Source organism: Trichoderma atroviride, chromosome 7 (genome assembly GCF_020647795.1).
Source record: "Trichoderma atroviride chromosome 7, complete sequence".
Taxonomy (NCBI): domain Eukaryota; kingdom Fungi; phylum Ascomycota; class Sordariomycetes; order Hypocreales; family Hypocreaceae; genus Trichoderma; species Trichoderma atroviride.
In genome coordinates, this window is record NC_089406.1 from 357,884 (window position 1) to 378,098 (window position 20,215).

The following is a 20,215-nucleotide window of genomic DNA, read 5'->3' on the forward strand; positions in this document are numbered from 1 at the left end:
CGATAAAAAGTTCATCCTCATTATCCCACCCTGGGCCTCCGAGAACATCGCCACTGGGGGACACAATCACCGATCCTCCTCTGCTCACTATCTCCTCCCCGCGCTCAGCTGCTTCAGTTATCCATTCTAGGAGGTCGCTTGCCCTGATACAGGGCGTGGCTGATAACACAAACGCATTGCATTCAACTCCGATTGTCTGCATTAATGGCACCCAGATCTCTGTAGCATGCGCGGTAGGTCCCAGAAAGAGATTTATCCCCTGCTCATAGATGCTTTGCCGCAACAGCGGCATCCAGTTTTCCCAACAAATTGCAGCTATACACTCATCTTTAGTATTCTAAGTCTCGATAAAGCGTCAGACGATGGCTCATAACTTGCCTGACATTCTCAACTTCACTCCTTTAATTGTTGAGACCGCTTCGAGCGTTGAGGGGCTCCCCCTGGCCCCACACAACTCTCTCTAGTCCTGTCGGCATTACCTTGCGTCTCTTTCCAATTATCCCCAGCCTGGGGCATATATAAACAATAGAGCTGTATAGTGTTCCGCCAGATCTTTCAACAACACCAACTATTATGAAGACGCCGGTATCAGCTGCTATCTTTTCCAGTCGCTCCCTCGTCCCATCTCCCCGGTAGGCACGGTTAGGAGGTCGAGGCAGTTCCCGTTTGATCCATTTTTGACCAGCTCCTTTAGGCGTATCTCCAAGATCAGCAGATGCTCGCCAATGATTCACCCATGGGCTATAGTCTTTTTCATCTCCAAATATTCCAATTGCAGAGTTGCCAAAGGTAGATAGCCGTGGAAACCCGCCAACAAAGACTTCTGGGAAGAGGACAAGATCCACATGTTCGGCGCTCAGTTTTCGCACCCTTGTTTCAAGCACGTCGAGTGCCCGTCGAGAGTCATGAACTGTATGGACCTGCGCTGTTGCAATTTTTAGTTTTTGCTGGGATTTGGGTGCCATATCCTGCAAACGGCGACGGCCTTTTTGACGTGTTGAGAGTTGCTGTTTTAAATTCACCTAAGTGGTCTAATGCCACAGGCGTTTAAGAGCATACAGTCACAATCTTGAAGAATGGAAACTAGACTATATATTCCTTATATGGATGTCATATAAGTTGGTATTGCGACATACAAGAACATCATGATTACGGTGGAAATTGCCTAATTTAGTAAGGGGACATCCAATAAGCACCCGCCGTCTGTGTCGCTTAAGTCGCTTCCGACGTAAACCACGGAATGCAGCGGAAACTAAACACAATCACATTACCTACAGTTCATGGGGTAAGTGAATGGCAGCTTCAAAGCGGCATCAGAATACTCATGATCTGTTAGATAAAAGACGGAAAGGGCTGCCTCAATCTTCTTCAAAGACTTCGCACCCACCATCTCATCTTTCATATCCTTGAGGACGAAGTTCTGCTAGCTTCATAAATCATACCGACATTCCGTTATACCCGTCTTTCCCGAAAGAGGAGAAAAGGAAATCAGCCACAATGCCCAAGATCCTCAAAGTTGCTGCGGCTCAGTGTCGAACTCTCGACACAAACGCAAACACTCTTAAGCAGCTCGAGGCCAAGGTCAAAGAGGCCGCCACTTTAGGCGTCGACCTCATCTTGTTCCCGGAGGTTTACCTGGGCGGATATCCCCGGTTCGCAACATTTGGTACCAAGATTGGCCAGAGGACTCCAGATGGCTATCAGCAATATCTGACGTACTTCCAAGGCGCTATTGATCTAGGGGACACGCCTCAGGGCGCAGATGACGATTGGATCCATTGGAGACTTCCCATTAGTGAGAATGGGATACGCGGAGACGGTATTCGAGAAGAGCTGGAGAAAATTTCTCAAGAAACTGGAGTGTATATCGTCACTGGCGTTCTAGAGCGTTCCGGAGGCACTCTTTACTGCTCTGTAGTCTATGTTGATCCTGCCAAGGGTATTGTGGGAAAACGACGCAAGATTCAACCTACGGCATCTGAACGTCTCATTTGGGGCCAAGGCCAGCCTAAATCTCTCAAAGCCATCAGTACCACAATTAAGGGGGTCAAAATCTGTCTTGCTGCCGCCATCTGCTGGGAGAACTTCATGCCGCTTCTGCGCCAGGCCTTGTACCAGCAGAATGTAAATCTTTACCTAGCACCTACAGCCGATGCTCGCCCGACGTGGTTACCGCTGATGGAAACAATTGGGTACGAAGGTCGTTGTTTTGTTCTGAGTGCTAATCAAGCTGTTCGCGATGATCAACTGCCCGAGTGGATTACCGAGATTAAGCGAGAGGGTAAAATGGTCAGCTCCGGAGGATCTTGTATTGTCTCGCCTTTTGGCCAAGTTTTAGCAGGCCCATTATGGGATAAGGATGGTGAGCTTCTCATCCAAGAGTTGGACTTTGAAGAGTGTGAGAGGGGCCGATTGGATTTGGACGTTGCGGGGTCTTATTCGCGGAATGACTCTTTCCATCTGGAGGTTAAGGGTCTTGACCTAATTCCTCCGCCTTAGAGATGGCGGTAGCAAATCATAATGTTTAAAATCTTAGATCTTGATTTGATTCCTAAGACCTAGATACGATAATAGCAATGTATGCTTTATGAACCGGGACCAAATACCTAGTCAAAATTTAAAATGCCATCAGCTGATTAATGCAGATTCGGATCTTCCCGATGCAGTGTTTTTTCTAGATGTATAAGTGGGTAGTGTCATATCATCAGTGTATCAAGCATATGGTTGACGTATAATAAGCACAAAACTATCGGAAAATATGACCATTTACGGTGGTTCAGAGTATCATGAAACAGTGGTATTGTTTGCTTGCTGCCTATTTAGGAATAGACGCCAATGATTTCTAAGTTTCTATAGTATCTAGATAAGTATTGCTCTACTATTTTGCCAATAACCAATCGTAGTTTGCTTATGGGTTGATTCTAATCTCCTCAGACCAGGCACTCTTTTCCTGGTTGTACAAATCCCAAGCCTTGTTAGAAACGTTCTTGTTGTTCAGGTTGGGGTTTTCATCGCCGACTGTTCCAGCAACAGCAAGCAAGCAGATGTGAATACCCTGAGCGGCAAACTTGTCGCGAAGAGAGAGAGTCAAGTTCTTCTGAGAGGCCTTGGTAAGGGAGAGAGAGAAGAGATCGGCAATCGGAGTCTCGGGAAGGTGAGAGTTTGTCACCATGAGAGTTGGCTTGGCGGTGGAATCTTGCTTAGCCAGAGCTGAAAGTTCTGGGATAGCCCACTTGGCAGTGTTGTACAGAGCAATAGTAGAAATCTGGAAGTCTTGCACAATGCCCTCGTCGTTGAATTCCAAAAGCGGAGTCATGGCAATGATAGCAGCGTTGAATAAGATGAATTCGGGAGCTCCAAAATCATTCTTAATTTGTGCAAGAGTAGCGGCGAGCTTGCTGCTATCAATAATGTCGGTAGGATAGGTTTTGACCTGAACTTGTCCCGGAGCGGCGCTGCTCACAGTGGCTGCATCCTTTTCCAATTGGGCAGGGTTTCTGGCCACAAGAGCAACTTTGTTGAATCGCTTGGAAGCGAAGATGGAGGCGGTGTGGGAACCAATTCCCGGGCCTGAGCCGATGATGACCACAGTGTTGTTGGAGCGAGCAGACATGGTGTTGAAGGTATATAAAAAGGCCTCTATTTTGTTATGTAAGAGTTTATAAGCACGGTAAGATTGCTAAGACGCAGTTTTTGAAGAACTGAAACTGATGATGCTGATGATGATGCTTTCTATTGATTGAGACAACTTCGTGGTATCGACTCTTTAACCTTTATAGATGTTTTCCTGTCGCTTTCCATCAACCCATCTTCAATCGTACTCAAAGGATTGTTCATCATGAAGTTTCTAACAGTGTCTTTGAACATTATTCAGCCTTGTACATCTTCCGCTGATTAATGAAGCCAGGTAGGCTCTGTTCCTTGAGCTGTAGTTTGTGGCATCTCCGCGGAGTCCACTCAGTGGCATTATTGTTCCGTATTACGCTAGAGAGTCCCGAAGCGTCTATCCGACCCGAAGGCTTGGCCGCAGGGCGGATTTTGCCTCGAAACTAATGCCTCATTGGTCGGTCGAACTCGGTCCAATTTGCTTAATAACGAAGGGTGTAGACGGCTACCTCGCTTGACTCGATTATCTCGATAACTACCTAAGGGCATTCGATCCCCTGTTGTTGGATCCAAGATCCAAGGGCGTATCAACTCAATTGTACACGCGTATTGACAACTTCGTGGATCATGACAGAGAGACGCAGGAGACGAACAGGCTGCCTCACCTGCAGAGCACGGCATGTCAAATGCGATGAACGAAAACCCGAATGCGAGCGCTGCGAAGCTGGAAATATCGAATGTGCAGGCTATCTTCCGAAAAGGCAAGTAGAAGTGCGGGAGTCGCAGCGCCGCGGTCGTCGAGGCCGTCGAGGACAATCTTCATCCCTCGGTAATATTGCTCCAACACCACCACATTCTCTTTCATCAGACGCTTCATTACCTTCATCAACCGGGGAGGTCGCCAATTATCCCCACCAACTGTTCCGCAGCGATGGACTTCCACTTGTCGGTTTACCCAGCAACCCTCGTCCCTCCCAGAGGCCACTAGCAGGGGCTCGAGAAGTGCTTGCGTATCACCAATTCCTCTTTCGTACGCTGCCAATTCTATTTCCTACAGAACACTTGTGGTTTTGGAGAGATAGATTATGCGAAGAAGGATGGGGAATCGAATACTTGTACATGATGTTTTCAGCGCTCGGCAGCATGCATCGTGCCGTGTTAATGATGTCGATGCCGGGTGACAGCGACCAGGATCGCGGACTGGACACAAAAGTGATTGCTATTCAATCATACACTTTTGCTCTTCAGGAGCTGAGCCGAAATTTAGAAGATGCAAAGAAGACGCAAGAAGTTTTCATTGCGACTATCATACTAATGGCCTATTTCGAGGTAACGAACAACATTCGCATCAAAATCATTCGGGAGATTACAATCTAATGAATAAACTATAGTGCTTCTCGTCCAATATCACGGCAGCATATAGTCACATACGTTCAGCAAGCTATTATTTCGAGCTATACAAGACTAGTTTTTCACGTCAAAAAGCAAATGACACTCCTACTCTAGACTATCTTGATACAGCTCTTCTGAACTTGAGTTGGATGTGCTTCATGGCATTGCCTCTACAAAACAAGATGCCCTCAAGCAGGCAAACCATTACAGTATCCGAAGAAATTCCCGTGACACCCACGTCGTTGCGGCAAAATTTACTCAGTATCTTGGCTGAATCTGGATTAGAAGATTTGATATGGAACCTGGTGCCACGATACTCAAAATCTATGGCCCTTGCCAAAATTTACTGGCTGCAACAAAAGCTGCGAGCGTGGAGAGATGCAAATAAATCAATTCTACCGCCCTTGGCCTCAGATATGGCAGATTCAACCCAATTAAACTTTCAAGAGGACCCTTTTCTCATCCCACCCTCTCTCTATTCGACGACGACACTATACGATGCCTCTGCTACTCTCTGTAGTTTTCTTTTGGGCCGCACCTTTTGGTTATTGTCCATCCTCGAAGATGGCGTAAATACAAAAACGCATAAACGTCTGGCATATTTGCATTTCTACGAGACTTTGCGATTTGCAGCAACAGATGGAGCTTGTAAAGCAATACCGCCGAGTAATAGGAGTGCGAGATGTTCATCGCCATTACCCTGTGAAGATCTCGAAAATGGAATACTGTCTATGCTTTACATAATCGGACAGTGTTCCCCTGAACCTTCCTGGCTGCTCTGGATCACACAGTTAATGAAGCATTCCGGGAGGCAAGGACTATATAATGGATTGGTCTATGCCGCTAGCCTCGAAACTTGGCACTCATTCGAGGTGAATAATAGCGTTTTGCAAGAAGAGTTGCAATTGCGCTATCCAGAACCATCATCGCGAACAATATCAGTCCTCATTCCAGATGCGAATGGCACGGAGTTTATTACATACTATGCGAAACCAGCTGAAATAGATGATTTGCTCATGAGCAATGATGGCTTGATGTATTATCTTCTTGGCGACACACATCTGTCATGTCGACTACTGGATGGTCATATTGAGCAAAACGTCCATGTGTATCACCACCAAGACCTGGACATGGAATTATTCACACCTGATTGGCTCCAAAGCCAAGCTATTTGCCTCGACTGGCAGCATCGATCGTTACAAGTAGAATTTGATTTGAACCGTATCCTTCAGGACCACATAAACGGCGGGCAATTTTTAATACCGTCTAATACTAGCTACTGATCATCATTATTCATCAGGAATATATGCCTTATATCTTTTATGGCTTTTTTAGCCCATTTTTGAATCTATATATACTTTATTTAAGATGCAGCTGCCCCGAGTCTCTCATTTAGACATATCGGCTATACCGCGTAGCGCATCAAATTGCCGAGATGTTTAATCTCGGACATTGTCTAGAGTTGATAGCACTGTCAGTGAGGTTGTCTACAATTCTATCATATCTAGGATGCACGTGGCAAGGGATTTAGTCCGTCATTGCCTTATTATGCCATTTATGTGTCAGGCACCCTTTCCTAGAGCTTCACGACTTATCTCATATTTGCCGATATAATCACTTAAAACGATCAGTATAAGTTTTCATGGAGCTGACAAATAAGCTATCGCCGAGAAACTTGTACGAAGGGCGTGTGATTTGTGATTTGACGTAAGCTACTGTGAGTTCTCTACCTCCGCGGATAAGATCGCTCCTCCAACTCCCGGACAAGCACATGTACGTAAGATTGCTATTCCAAATAACATTCCAAGTTGATATTATTAATCCAAGGCTTCGAGTCTCAGCAGCTCCCAATGACAAATATGGGAGAAAGGAAAGTATATGAGATGCCGTCCTCGCGTGTCTATGTTCACTAAATGAGCAAATAAAACTCGCACATCTTTCAAAAAATTGTAACTTCCGCGTTAGGTTCAATTCTCAGGTAAGATATTTTCTCCAATAACAAATACCTTTTCAATCTTAATTTTTGAGAGTGTGGCCGTTTACCAATGCCGCAGTCTTCCATATACACATATCCTCTTACAGCCCGGGATAATCTCAATTCTTTATCCTCCCGCAACAGATTCCACTTAGCCGCTTATGTATTTCGCAAAGATCTGAATTGGCATAAATATATCAGGTGATTGTATACATTCTTTATGCTACAGAAGTCAGAAGCAGTGTAGCTGCTTCATTGTTCCAGTCTTCGACCCATCAATCACGCTACTTCCTCTATTTTATTAATGGAAAACAAGACTGAAAACCCCGAATTGCTCTACCTAGTATTATCAGTGGCAGCGTGGTGACGTTTGGCTACGCAATAAGCAGCAGGGTCTACCATGACAATTGAGAGTATCGATTCGTAAAAAGGCCTAACCAAAATATCGCAAGCATTTGAGAATTGGTTGAGTCATTTCATTCTAATTAAGAGAATACAAAACCAATGCTAGACTTTTATTAAACGGGCAGATAAAAGCTGATAGAGGCGACTCTCCAAGCATAGAAAGATCTGTCAGTCGATATACATCTCGAGATCCAGCGAGTGCTTTAATTATACCAGGTCATCTCAAAATCAAAAGGCTATTCAGGGACTATAGCTAACCTGTATTCATCAACATTGGTGATGTTGATAACAGATCTCTCCGAACTTTCTGTAGACTGCGCCTTTGACCAACCATTCACCCATTTGGCTATGACAGAACAATTCCACTTCGATCATGCGTTGCAGGCAAATTGTCTAACTCTTGCTCTAAACTCTCAAACGGACTGTTGTCGAAATAACATTGAACCTAATGAGATTCCGCAAAGAATGGTGATAACTGCAGCCAATGTGGCTTCGAAATGCTGCTGTGCATATTCCTGATGTAGATAAATGGCGAAGACAGCCAGTGGCTACGCAGCGAAAAGAATCAAGGCCTTACATAGCTAGTCTTTATCGCATAAAATGTGAAGTGAACAGAACTAGGATTACTCTTCAAACAGATATGTAGTTCAGTGATGAGAAAGTTGAATACGGTTGTTCTATCACAAGTATCTTTCTGAAGTTCCACTTCTTGCGCAAAATGCCAGATAGAGAAATAAGCGGCTACATAATCCTAACAGGGCTAGTGATGCGTTAGAGCTTACTGACGAGAACGCCCAGTCCCCGTAATCTAGCGATCAAGTTTAGCTGTATTAGCGCTGCTAGTATAGGAGAGACTTGTGTCTTTAATTAAGCTGGGAAACAAGCCAAGGATAAGCCAAGATTAATCTCAGCATGTTATACTTGTCCTGGAAAGCTGAAGAAAATACTTCCATTCGAATAGACTCGCTTGTTTACGCGGCTACTATCTGCTTGCTATACATAAAAACTCTATGAGGCTCTGATCAATTGACTGACAGCAACTCACTGAAAGATGCCCATCAATGTTTTAGAACGCCACGTTAGCCTAACAATCGCTTGAAAAAAGTGTACCTAACTGCAACTGATAGCGTCCACTCAGCCTTTCTCACCCTCCGTCCAGCGCCATGGCCGTGATTCAGAGTCTAAAACGACAGGGCTATGTCATAATGCTCAGATTTCGAGCAAATGGAACCCTTTATTATAAATCCAACCGATTTCGAATTATCAATCCATTCAGATGATACTAATCATTGAGGCTTCTGTATCAGCATCTAGACTCTATCACCTCGGTTTATGGTGCAGAAGCGCATGCTGAGGTAGCATTTGGCGATGCAGACATCGTAGTTTGGGAGTTCGTGCTAGCACCGAGGCTTACAAATAGCCAAGGACAAAGTTTCTAGTCTTCGTTATTGTTATAGCTATTCGAGGGGTAAGAATACAGGGTATTGAAATAAATAGGATCGAAATTCCATTTCGTTCCAAAGTTGCTAAGATTTCCCTTTATGGTAAATTGTCCCGTATACACTTAGCGTCGAGTTGCTATTATATATGGTCTTCGCCCCGCAGCCATCCATCAGAACTCTCTTATCCAGCCTTCATTGCAAAGTCCTTCAATTTTCTATCTCAATTTAGATTGACCTATGATCTAACTTCAGGATGAAGGCTCTCGTTCTCACTCCTTCGACAAAAAATGTCTCTGTTCAGGAGCTCCCCGTGCCCAAGCCTCGCGATGGCGAAGTCCTCATCCGCGTTCATGCTGTGGCGCTTAACCCCATAGATTCTATATATGTGGTCCATCCAATTGCCGAGCAAGAGCATCGCGTTATTGGGACCGACTTTGCCGGAGTAATTACCGCAGTTGGGCCTGATCTAAGTTCCTCAACCGACCTTCGTGCTAGAATTGGTGGCCGCGTTGCAGGCTTTCATCAAGGTGGTGAGTTACGCAAAGACTGCATATTCTGTTACACGGCGGCATAGCCATGATATACTGATAGCTCTGGCATTTCAGCTTGCTCTACCAATGATCGACCGGGAGCGTTTGCCGAGTACATCACTGCTCCATATGATCTTCTGTGGTCAGTGCCTGATAGCATGTCGCTCGCAGATGCCTCAGCCATCAGCATGTGCGGATTGACCGCGGCACAAGGAGTCTACTCGCGTCTCGGCCTTCCATGTCCCTTTGATGACCAAACTAGACACTTAACAAACAATGGAAGTGACATCACCAATGTGCTCATCTATAGTGCATCAACCTCTCTTGGCCTATACGCTGCTCAGCTCGTTCAGCATGCGGCTCGCACTTCTGGCCGCAAGATACGTCTCATTGGGACTGCAAGCCCTTCGAAGCATGATTTGCTCCTCGAAGCACCTTATAGTTACGATATATTGGTTGACTACCACGATCCTAGATGGGTTGATAAGGTGAAAAAAGCTACAGAGGGCAAGGGTATTGACTTTGCGGTGGACACCATATCGGAGGGACAAACTGTGTATAGCGTCCACGACACCCTAGCTGCAAACGCAAAAATGGCTGTGTTCCGTGGACCCAAGGGAGGCCAATATGATCCATCCGAATTACGCATCAAGCCCATCTATGGAGCCGTATGGGAGGGACTGGGCTATGAAATCGGATATAACGGTAGGTTGAGGATACCCATTGTCTATTCTGAGATGGATGTTACGATAGTAATTACCATGATGCCAAGACTCCATAATGCTAATAACCATGATAGGAGCAACAATTCCTGCTAATCCCGCTGCACGTGTGTTTGCCACAAAGTTCTTCAATTTCTTAAGCACAGCTGCAGCCGATGGAAAAGTGAAACTGGAGCCGAATCCCGTGCGACTCATGCCAGGGGGGACTAGAGAGAATTGTGCCAGACGGTTTCACACTTTTGGGTAGCGGACTTGTGTCGAAGAGGCCGGATACAAGCCGCACAGAGGACTACATGCGACCTATTAGCGGAGAAAAGATTGTATATAGAATCTCAGGCGAGACCTAAATGAGCAAGCCACGATTCTCGGAGTTACAATGGCATATACCATAAATAATAAGCGATTCTCCATTTCGCCTTGTATAAGAGCTTTTTCAGTTGGAATCCAGCTCTTGCATTGGAGCCTTAGCCTTACATATCCAAGGACAAGCTTGAGGCGGAATGGCCCTGGCGATCAAGTGGAGCGCGATATCAAACTATACTAAACCGACAAAGTATTAGATGTTATGATTCAAATATTATATATCATGAATTTAGTAGCTGGCCTTGGCGCCATATTGCATATGGGAGCGACAAGAGTTGTCTATGTAAACGGCGTTCCGCATCACGATAGTTGTAGCCCTATCCCAGTTTACAAGCACTATTTCCACAAGCTTATAGGAAGCTTCTATTAGGGTTAAGGGTTATTTACTATTTAGCTATTATATCCTCATACTCCTGCTTTTTATGTTAGATGGTAACTATATAGCTTAAACTTACTAGTACTTTTTATTTTTTAAAGTAGCTATAATGTTATACTTTATTACTATATTAATATTATCTCGGCAGCCCGGGTAAAAGTGCGGATACGCGGAAATGGCTGTTGGGGCTGGTGAGGCTGGGCGATGCGATGCCAAGGAATGGCCTGTATTCCCCGACATGGGGATCTTCAACCCTCCTTCGGGAGCGTATACTGAATAATCAAGCAACAACTCCTCGGCACTTTCATATTAACCCTCTCTGGCGCCATCCCAAACGTCAACTTCAAATCCTCAAACCCCTTACCAATAGCAACTTCCCCCCTGAACCCCCCAATACCTTCAAATCATCACTCGACTTCTCCGCCTCCAAAACCAACGGACTCCCCAACAAATCGACCTCGCCAGACCCTTTCCAACCTTCACTTCCCCCCACAGCCGGCTGCAAAGCAACCCAAACATGCTGAACCTTGACGGCATGCCCCGAACTCCAAAAGGGTAACATATTCGGCAACCTCTCCACACTCATACTGACAACTTTTTGCCGGTCAGTGCCCTCTGCCTTGCTAATCCGGCTCACAAACCCTCGCCATTCATTTGAAAAGTCAGCCGCAAGATCAACAAAGAGAAAAGCCCCATCATTCCCAAGACTCTCATCAATCTGGCTCCTGAAATCCCTCGCCGCCTGTGTAGCCTGATTCTTCCAAGTAGCGCCTCCCTCCAGCGACGTAAAGTTGACCGTAAACAAAACATCCCCAATCGAGTTGTAGTCAAACTGTCGAAACGGACCGGGCAACTCCAACTTCCACCGAGAAATTACACCAGCGCCTTCAAAAGGCGCGTACCGCTCCCCGCCAAAGCTCAACTCGAATGTCCCGCTATCATGCGAGCAACTGCTCAGAGCCACAGAAGTGATCGGTACACTATCCGTATGGAACCGCTCATCCCCAGCCACATCCTGATTATAATAACTCCCAGTCAAGGGCGAAACACCAGCCTTGAGCCGATACCGGTGCTCCAACAACCTTAGCGAGCAATTCACACCCGTATATGGTCCAACTATACTCGGCATAGACACAGCAACACTCTGAATCCTCCGACAGAAATGTCCCGGAAAGTCTAAATCCAACAAAACCTCTGGTATCTCAAACTCAGCCGTCCTAGTCGTTCGCAGACTAAGGAGAGCCAGAGGTGCCACCTGACGTAGAGAGATGGTCTTTGTAAGCTCATAATCATGCGGCGTTCCCTGCATCTGAAACTTGTCAATCCGATGCAAAGCAGCACTCAGCCCCTGCGCAGCGAGCAACCCGTCCCTCGACTCATCCCAATACGCACTACTCAGGAACGAAGGCTGCGCCCTAGGCCCATACTCCCACTGTAAAGCCCTCTCCGCTGTCCTCGCCATATCTAGCGCAGCAAGATAAGACTGATAAGCCAACTTCCTCGTCTCAGCTTCAAGCCAAGAGTATAGCTTATCAGAAGAATACTTGGTTCGCAGAAACTCTTCCATCTCAGCTGCGTCAACGGCTTGTTGCTTCTGAGCACGCAACTCCGCCTTGGCAACTTCAACCCGTTTCTGTTGATTCTCGATCTGTTTATCGACAATCTTGATATCATGACCAGCGAGATTAGCCTGCATCCGACGTTCCTGCAGTTGCCGAACGAGCTGTCCCTTTCGAGCAGCACGACTCGCCATATCCGTACTCGCCTGTGCCGCAGCCCGGATAACGCTCGCGCCCACAAGAAGAGCCTTGGCGATAATAGACGCATCCATCTGTGTCGAGATACCAATACCCATAGGCTCTGCCTGTATAGTAAGACTCGGCAACGCCATGAGCAATCCAGCATTCTGCTCAATTCCCGTAGCAATCTTATTCGTATACAACGCCGACTCCATCGAAGCGGACTCGAGATACTCCTCTGCACTCATCCGCAACTCATCCTTATTTGGTTGTTGAATGCCAAAGTCAAGATCAACCCAGTCCGCGTCAGAAGATGGAACCATATCAGTAGACTCTCCGATCAAAGCAAGGAAGTACGTCAGCCGCAATATATGTGACTTGCGTGTCTCAGCCAGCGTCTCCAGCGCTGATGTCGCTTCCAAGACTTGATGCTGTTTAACATCATTCAGAAGTGACAACACCCCAGTCTCCTGTCTCGCACGAAGTCTAGCCATAGCCTCCGCATCCCTCCGCTCCCTGATAGATAGATAAGACTCGGCAAGTGACCGCAACTCGGCACACAAATCCTGCGCCTTTTGCAAAAGAAACCTAGCCCTGCAATTTGGCATAGGCCCTTCCGTCCTACCCCCAGCCAAACTCGCAAGACTCGCGCCACCTGCTCTAGCAGCGATCAACTGTCCTGGATCCAGAGGCGGGTCGAACAACGGCAAACGACGTGGATTCCCATCAATATCCAAACCGTGACGGATATTGTACAGTCTTCCGTCAATGAGATCACGTAACGCTTGTATCGCCGGGTTCGCTGGAATACCAAAATACGTTGATCGGACAAAGCCCAATGTCCCATCACGGGTCCCCACATTCCCCCCTCACATGCGTATTGACGAAATGCGGAAACTCGAGCTCCATATCTACGGTAGCCGTAGCAAAATCCGTCACAAGAGACTTTATATCATCATAACGCTTGGTGACAGGCCTCGTAGGTGACACAATCGTAGCCGGTGCCGGACCAAAGAGTGTCAGTGCCTCCGTGTATCGCTGCGTAGCCATAGGTATCGCCTCAAGGGATGGTTGCCGGAAGTACTGATCACCGCTTGCGATGAGAATCTCGATGCACTTCATGACGAAGCGTTTCATATACACGGCTGGACGTTTCCGAGCAACGGCGTGCGGGGAAAAGGGATTTGCTTTCCAGTCTTGTACTTCGGGGTGCTTAGCTGGTAAGGGTTTGAGATTCTGTATAATCTGTCGTACAGACCCGCCGAGACGGAGATCAGCTGATTTGAAGGGGACAAAACGCCAGCTTCGGTCGAGGTTAGACAGTGGCTTGGGGGTGGCTGCTGCTATTGCTGCTGCACTGTCGGGTTCCGCGTCGTCTCGTGACGGGTCAAAGACGAGACGGGATATTTCGATAGCGAGGTCGAATTGCTGTGTGGCGAGAAGTCGTTCCATCAATAGCGACACGACATGGAAGCCCATTTCCCAGTTGTAAATCGAGGCTGGCATGGCCAGTTCCCTGTACTCTCTGTTCTGGAATCCAAAAGACCTGTTCTTCATGTCCTTGGGGAGGTGCTCGAGTGCGTCAAAGATGGCGTGATAACCCTCCGTGCCGGCAATCTCCTCGACGAGATACAAGGCCGAGTCATGTGTCATGGTCGACGTCGAGATTGTCGTCTTATTGCTGGTGTCGATTTTACCCTCAAGTGTCATTCCAGGATAGCCAAAGAATAGCGAAGCCTGCGTCGGTGTAGTTCTTTCAACAACCAATCCCAGGACTCCCGGATACTGAGAGACATTGTTGGTCAGAAGCCACGAGAGTGCATACGTCTCCGTCATTGTCTTCGGGCTAGGAACCGCCAGAAGTGAGTGTTCTTTCTCATCGATACCGAGTGTATAGGCTTCAACTTGGCTCTTCAATGTCGAGATGTTGTCAGTCGAACTCGAGTGCGTAATCCGTCCAAACTCCATCTCCGTGTCGATGTGCGTCCCAACTGTTAAACCGGCGGTACCGTCGATCAACCGCAGTCGAAGACCCTGCATCTCAAAACGTCCGAGTATCTGAAACTCACCTCCATTCCCAGAAGCTTTCCACCTGTCCACATGAATAGCAAGGCTCAAACCTCCATCCGTCGTCTCCAATCGGAAGCGAAAAGATGATATGGAAGGTAAAGCACTCTCACCCGAAGCCACACCGACATGAATTCCAGTAGCAGTGATATATTTGGGAGACCACTTCCCATTTCTCATCTCAACCCAAGCCATCTTAATCTCCCAAAACTCCTCCGCCTTGGACGGCCCATTAACATTTTTTGCTTGGTCCGCCAAACTCGTCGTTTGATCCTTTCCCTTCTTCGCTTGCCTTGCAATCTGCGGGATAAACAAGAACAACCGATTTTTGAACAGCGCAGGGAGAAGATAACTCCCCGGATGAGCAAGAGGCTTCTGGTCAGCATCAATCTCATGCGTCTGAATATCAACCTCCATCTTACTCCACGGAAGCCAGTTCCAACTCATCGACATCGTGGTTGTTCCAGTGACCACAAGCTGCCTATAGTAAAACACAAAAGGCGCCGCACGCGACCGACCAAAGAAGTGATATCTCCCGCGATAGTTCTTGGTCGATTCCCAGAGATAGCTCAACACTTCGAGGTCGGCGACTTCATGGATAGCGTAGACATACTCACGGAGTAATTGGCTGATGGTATCCCGGTCCAGACTTGCTTCGAGCATCTTACTCTCCAATTCCTCAAAGGCGTGGGTTTTGTCGTCTCGGAGGGAGGGGTCGACCCAATTCTCGGGATAGAGGAAGACTTTGCGGTTAGCTTGCCAGAGTGTAAATTTACACATCCAAGCCCAGAGGGATTGATCGACTGCGGTTGTCGATACGCCGTACACCTTCTCCAGCCCTAGCATCGATCGTTGTATGAAAAGTTGTGCGCTGGCAATGGCCTGCCCGATTCGTGATGTCTCCATTGGTGGACCCATCTGTAGGTCCATGAGGAAATCTGCCGATAGATCGTCGGTGGTGACGATACCGCGGCTGACAAAGACTGGCAAACGGATGATGTATTCTTGCAATACGCGTTGTTGCCTCGTGAGGACGACTTCTTTTGCTCGTACGAGTGCCCCACCACTTGTAGATGATGCAGACGAGGATGAGAGTGCCGTCTTTAATTCCTCTGCAAATTCAAAGTCCTCTGCTTTCTTTGGGTCCCAGGGTAGTTGCGCCCATGTATGCAGTATTTTAATAGGCACACCGAGATCCTTGGACAGGGAGCAAGCTTCACTTAGTTGCTGGAGAGGATATAAGTCCCCGTCGAGGAAGGTTTTGGCCAGGTCCTCGACTGTTGCCGTTGGCCAGCGCGTAGTGAAGAAAGCGGAAATGTCACTTGCGTCAAGTGAAGTCAGTCGTTTCGTCGCGGCCACCAATTTATCGATCGTATCCGTCTTCGACCCGCTTGAGAGTCGTTCAAGGTACTGGACATAGGCTATCAAAGTCGCCACACCAGACGTCGAAAACTTTGCTCGAATATTAATAAAGGACCGTAGTTGGAGTAGTTGAGAGACGTCTAAACGAGAGAAGTCAATCCCCCGTCCAAGATGAAAGCCAACCTCCGCCGGCTCAAGACCCAACATTTTAGCCACGCCCATACATCGTCCCAAGTGGCCCAGAGTTAGACAGACGCGACGTGCAAGCTCAATAGGACAAATCAAGCTGTCTTTCAAGCTCAACTCCCCTCCTGATGTAGAATACGATAGATTCTCCAACTGCAACCCATCCGTCCATTCCACTAAGACCACATCACCCTGTCGCAAGTGCTGAGGCGTAGTAAGACGCTTCACATTAGGCCCAGGGATAGGCGTAAAAGGACAATCCTGACCGTTGATGGCGGCTTTTCCCTTATCGGAGCCGGTGATGAAAGTATACTCCGCCGTCACAGGAGGGAAGAAGTATGTACTAGTTGCCCCGGAACAGTAGTCCTTGATAGAAGCATAGAAGCTGTTCAGAGACTGGAGGTATGTTGCATTTGTCGGATCTGAGACGCCAGGCAGGGGCGTGGGATCCTTGGCAGCCAGGAGCTGCTGAACGAGTTGAGAAGGGGCGTCGTGGAAACGAGTGGCGAGTGAGTCGCCGACGACAGTATCCGTTGCTCGACGTTTTAACTCTGGGACCATCCAGACCATGGCTTGTTTTCGACGTGCTGCAATCTCTTGTTCTCTTTCGTCAGGTTTCAAGCCTGGCACCGGCTTTTTAAAGGCGTTGATGACGTCTGATACGTTAAGACGAAAGGTCTGAGCAAACACGCTTATGGCTATGCTGTTGCTCGTTGTCGTGATGTCTAGGAAAGAGTTAGTAAAGTAACTCATGAACCAAGGGCGATGATAATGATGTCGAAAACATACTTGCTGTTCCCTCAACCACATCAACTGCATCCTTCGCAACAGAAGGACTCAACATCTTTGAACACATAGCCAGCAAAAACTCACTGCTATACACTTGAACATCTCCAGCTCCTCCCCCTCCACCACTCAAAACCAAAGCAAACTCCCCCTCAACAGCTGCTATTCCCCCAACGATTCTAGCCACAGCACCTAAATCATGCTCATCCAACTTCCCCCCCTCCTCTTCTTCCAAGGAAATGATTAAATCAAGCGCTTGCTGGCTCGACTCAATCCCTTCTGGCAGATCCAACCACAAATCCAATACCTTCAACGCACTCTGCGGATCAATAAAAGGGTCAACACCCCTCTTCTTACAAACAACCCTCCACCAATCCGCATACCTCTTCACCGGCAGACGAAGGATCTTGCACAGCCGCTGATGACTATATAGCCTAGCAATCCCATCAAGCGTCCATGCCGTGTTGGAATCGAACCCAATAATCCCCATGAACACAACATGCTCATCCTGCGTCATACCTAACGCTCGCAACACAGCACCCATATTCTTCCCAAACGTAGCATCCGTCCGTCCATCTCCATCCACAAGCGCCAAGGACGGATACAACTTGACCAACCCGCTACGCAGAAACAGTCTCGCATAGAGAGAATTGGGAAATTGTGCGTACATGAGGCCCCAGAAGGGGAACAGCTCGACGACGGGGATACCAGCCTTGATTGATAATTGCTGCGCTGCGGCTAGACGTTGGATAAAGTCTCCATCCAAGACGTGGTGTTGAGTTGTATCATGAGGATAGATGACTTCTCGATGAGCGAGGGCGGCTATAGCTGCATCTGTTGTCTCGATGGACCAGCCAAGGGCGTTTCGGAGACGGATGAAAGATTGGAGATCGAGGGATGTACGGCGAGATATTCTAGCCGCTTCATCAGAGCGGCCGATCATGGGCGACTCTTGTAATCGCATATCCTCCAGTTCGTCGCTGAATTTCTGTTCTGTGCCTGGCTTATCGCCGACCGTCTTCTCCAGCGTGACCACGAGGCGATTACTCAAGTATCGAGTCTTGAGAATCATATTCAGCTCCAAAGGTGTGAGGTCAGATCTCGGCAGAAGCTGGGCCTTGATCAATCGAAGGCTAATAGTCGACGCTGGGTTTATCATCTTCCAAGTTGGTGTTCCGGATTTCGATCCATCATCAGGCGATGACGCTGCCACTTTCGGGTCATACGCTTCATAACCCCAGTACTCTCCCGCCAGGGACAGTCCCACAACCTGATTATAGGTTTTGGAAGCCAGGTCTGAATGCTGCTGCTGAAGAAAAGTGACAAAGTCGTGCGTGTAAATGCCTTCCTGGGTGATAGCCTCAAAGTCCAACGGTTGCAAGCTGAGTGCCTCAGCAGCCAACCGCCGCTCATGCGTAGCATGTGCCGCAGCCAGATAATGCCCTTTCTTTGACGCTGGCAAGCTAGGAAAAGCTCGATGTACCAGATCCCCATCAGTCTGGAATCGCCTCAGCAGCTCATACCGTGAATAGCCCAACCCATGCAACGCAGCCCTCGTAATCCCCATAGCATTGTTATAAGGGAAAACCACCATAGGCGCAACCCTCTCCGCAACAGCTGTATACATCCCTCCCTCATCCACACCAAGTTCCTTCTCAAGGTAATTCTCCATGACTTCGACAACCATCTCCTGATACGTAACTGCCGTCCCAACCTCAACCTTGCTCAACTGCATCTCCGCCACATCGGGCCTCCGATGCAAGAAAATATCCAACATGGTCTTGGCGTCCTCCACCTCCCATCCCTTTTCACAAGTCCCGATGGATACACCGCGGAGAAGCTGCATGAGATCGACGAGGTATGACGCCGGGCCCAAGACAGAGGTACTCTCATCGGCGGTCACGCTGTCTAGATCGCGGAAGAGTGTGTCGAGGTTGACTTGTACATCGTCTGTCCCAGGGTAGTCTTTGCCAGATTTTATACCCGTTACGGCAAGGACTGGAATCTCACGGCGGGAGCGGACAATGTCGGCCCAGATGGCGTCATTGCGCGTATCTATGCGTTGTGCTTCGCGGTGTATGGCCACGAGTTTGGCGTTGCTGAGGGCAGAGGAGGAGAGACGGCTGGTAAAATCAGATTGGGATGTGAGGGCTATAGACCGGGCGGATGTAAAGCCTGCATCAAGGAGAGCGGGTAGGTCTTCTGCGTCTGTGACTAGGGCGTGCAGACGGAGGAGGGAGGCTAGGGTTTTTTGGACTGCTGTGGCATCGCCAGCGGCAAGAGACGAGAGATTGGACTTGTAGGCTGGTGTGGAAGTGAATTGGCTAAAGGTGGAATGCGTCGTATTGCCACCATTGTTAGTGTTGGCGTGGAGGGCAAGGAGCTCGCGGAGGGCGATATTTGCGGCAGGGGGTTGGATAGCCAGGATTCCGGAGTTGCAGAGGGCGCTGAGCACGGCGGTTGGGGCGCGGAAGAGAAGCTCCGGGCGTACGGCTTTGGATATTTGTTGGGTTGCGGCGTCACTGTCGCCAGGAGGACGGTAGTACTTCAAAGCTACGTCGTTGAGTGTGCCGAGAGCTTCGTCTTGGAGGATGGGAAGGTAGAGTTCCCGATCATCCTTGCAAATGTCGATAATGTCAATCACGAATTGGAGGCGTTTGGAGATAGGGGAAGAAGCTGGGGAGGACGAGAGTTCGGAGGAGAGACTGGCTCGGAGGGCAGAGGGGAGTGGGAGACTGGTTCCGACGCTCTCGCGGATGGACGAAGTAATAGTGTTGTCCAGTCGGAGGGCTTCGTAAAATTCCTCCATTTTTTCTTTCTTTTCCCCTCTCTCTTGTTCGTATTGGGAGTTTGTGAAGGAGGCTGGCGCGATCTTCGCGACTGTTTGGCGACAAAGTTCAAAGTCGTCGTAAATTGACGCACTCCTCAAGTCAAACGTTCAGGAAAAAGGCCCCGAGTACTTGTAGTCACGCATCCAATACCCCCAGAACAGATTCTTTCTCTGATTGAAATAACTATCACTCTATTTCTCCTCTCGGGCTCATTTTCAGCTTGCTATTAAGCAGTGGCGCGACCAAAAAGGGACGACGGTTGTGGGGTTCAAGGTAGAAGTCTGTCCCCTCACCCCCCTTTCCCTTCAGCTGGCCAGAAACACATCTTCTCCATCGATCACTGCTCTTTCTGGAATGCATTGCAGTTTAATAGACAGTGCATACATGAATGATGCGTACACATTAGATGTAGGTGAGGGATAAGAGTGAGGGG

At 48.1% G+C, this 20,215-nt stretch overlaps 7 protein-coding genes across 7 annotated transcripts; 3 read left to right on the forward strand and 4 right to left on the reverse strand.

Moving 5' to 3' along the window:
• Positions 1-401: 401 nt before the first annotated feature.
• Positions 402-965, reverse strand: TrAtP1_012113 (uncharacterized protein; the record flags this gene model as incomplete). Its single annotated transcript, XM_014090056.2, has 1 exon — positions 402-965. The coding sequence occupies one exon, from the start codon at positions 963-965 to the stop codon at positions 402-404; it is 564 nt and encodes a 187-aa protein (XP_013945531.2).
• A 300-nt stretch (positions 966-1,265) lies between these two features.
• On the forward strand, positions 1,266-2,499 carry TrAtP1_012114 (uncharacterized protein; the record flags this gene model as incomplete). Its single annotated transcript, XM_014090449.2, has 1 exon — positions 1,266-2,499. Exon 1 carries the CDS (start codon positions 1,498-1,500, stop codon positions 2,497-2,499), a length of 1,002 nt encoding a protein of 333 aa, XP_013945924.2. The 5' UTR covers positions 1,266-1,497.
• A 284-nt stretch (positions 2,500-2,783) lies between these two features.
• On the reverse strand, positions 2,784-3,884 carry TrAtP1_012115 (uncharacterized protein). Its single transcript, XM_014090448.2, has one exon. It carries the CDS (start codon positions 3,611-3,613, stop codon positions 2,909-2,911), a length of 705 nt encoding a protein of 234 aa, XP_013945923.1. The 5' UTR covers positions 3,614-3,884; the 3' UTR covers positions 2,784-2,908.
• Positions 3,885-4,149: 265 nt separating this feature from the next.
• TrAtP1_012116 (uncharacterized protein) lies at positions 4,150-6,309 on the forward strand. Its single transcript, XM_014090067.2, has 2 exons — positions 4,150-4,935; positions 4,998-6,309. Exons 1-2 carry the CDS (start codon positions 4,234-4,236, stop codon positions 6,279-6,281), a joined length of 1,986 nt encoding a protein of 661 aa, XP_013945542.1. The 5' UTR covers positions 4,150-4,233; the 3' UTR covers positions 6,282-6,309.
• Positions 6,310-8,940: 2,631 nt separating this feature from the next.
• On the forward strand, positions 8,941-10,378 carry TrAtP1_012117 (uncharacterized protein). The gene is made up of 3 exons (XM_014090447.2): positions 8,941-9,350; positions 9,426-10,055; positions 10,150-10,378. Exons 1-3 carry the CDS (start codon positions 9,074-9,076, stop codon positions 10,317-10,319), a joined length of 1,077 nt encoding a protein of 358 aa, XP_013945922.2. The 5' UTR covers positions 8,941-9,073; the 3' UTR covers positions 10,320-10,378.
• Positions 10,379-10,944: 566 nt separating this feature from the next.
• On the reverse strand, positions 10,945-13,044 carry TrAtP1_012118 (uncharacterized protein; the record flags this gene model as incomplete). Its single annotated transcript, XM_066115397.1, has 1 exon — positions 10,945-13,044. One exon carries the CDS (start codon positions 13,042-13,044, stop codon positions 11,155-11,157), a length of 1,890 nt encoding a protein of 629 aa, XP_065971495.1. The 3' UTR covers positions 10,945-11,154.
• A 352-nt stretch (positions 13,045-13,396) lies between these two features.
• TrAtP1_012119 (uncharacterized protein) lies at positions 13,397-19,760 on the reverse strand (the record flags this gene model as incomplete). Its single annotated transcript, XM_014090446.2, has 2 exons — positions 13,397-16,890; positions 16,955-19,760. 2 exons carry the CDS (start codon positions 19,758-19,760, stop codon positions 13,397-13,399), a joined length of 6,300 nt encoding a protein of 2,099 aa, XP_013945921.2.
• Between the last annotated feature and the right edge of the window lie 455 nt (positions 19,761-20,215).

Excerpts from the sequence above, each read along its gene's own strand:
- TrAtP1_012117 (XM_014090447.2), top strand. The coding sequence starts at position 9,074 with ATGAAGGCTCTCGTTCTCACTCCTTCGACAAAAAATGTCTCTGTTCAG. Across the intron at positions 9,351-9,425 it reads TGCAGGCTTTCATCAAGGTG|CTTGCTCTACCAATGATCGA; the intron begins GTGAGTTACGCA and ends CTGGCATTTCAG. Across the intron at positions 10,056-10,149 it reads CTATGAAATCGGATATAACG|GAGCAACAATTCCTGCTAAT; the intron begins GTAGGTTGAGGA and ends TAACCATGATAG.
- TrAtP1_012115 (XM_014090448.2), bottom strand. The coding sequence starts at position 3,613 with ATGTCTGCTCGCTCCAACAACACTGTGGTCATCATCGGCTCAGGCCCG.
- TrAtP1_012116 (XM_014090067.2), top strand. The coding sequence starts at position 4,234 with ATGACAGAGAGACGCAGGAGACGAACAGGCTGCCTCACCTGCAGAGCA. Across the intron at positions 4,936-4,997 it reads TACTAATGGCCTATTTCGAG|TGCTTCTCGTCCAATATCAC; the intron begins GTAACGAACAAC and ends AATAAACTATAG.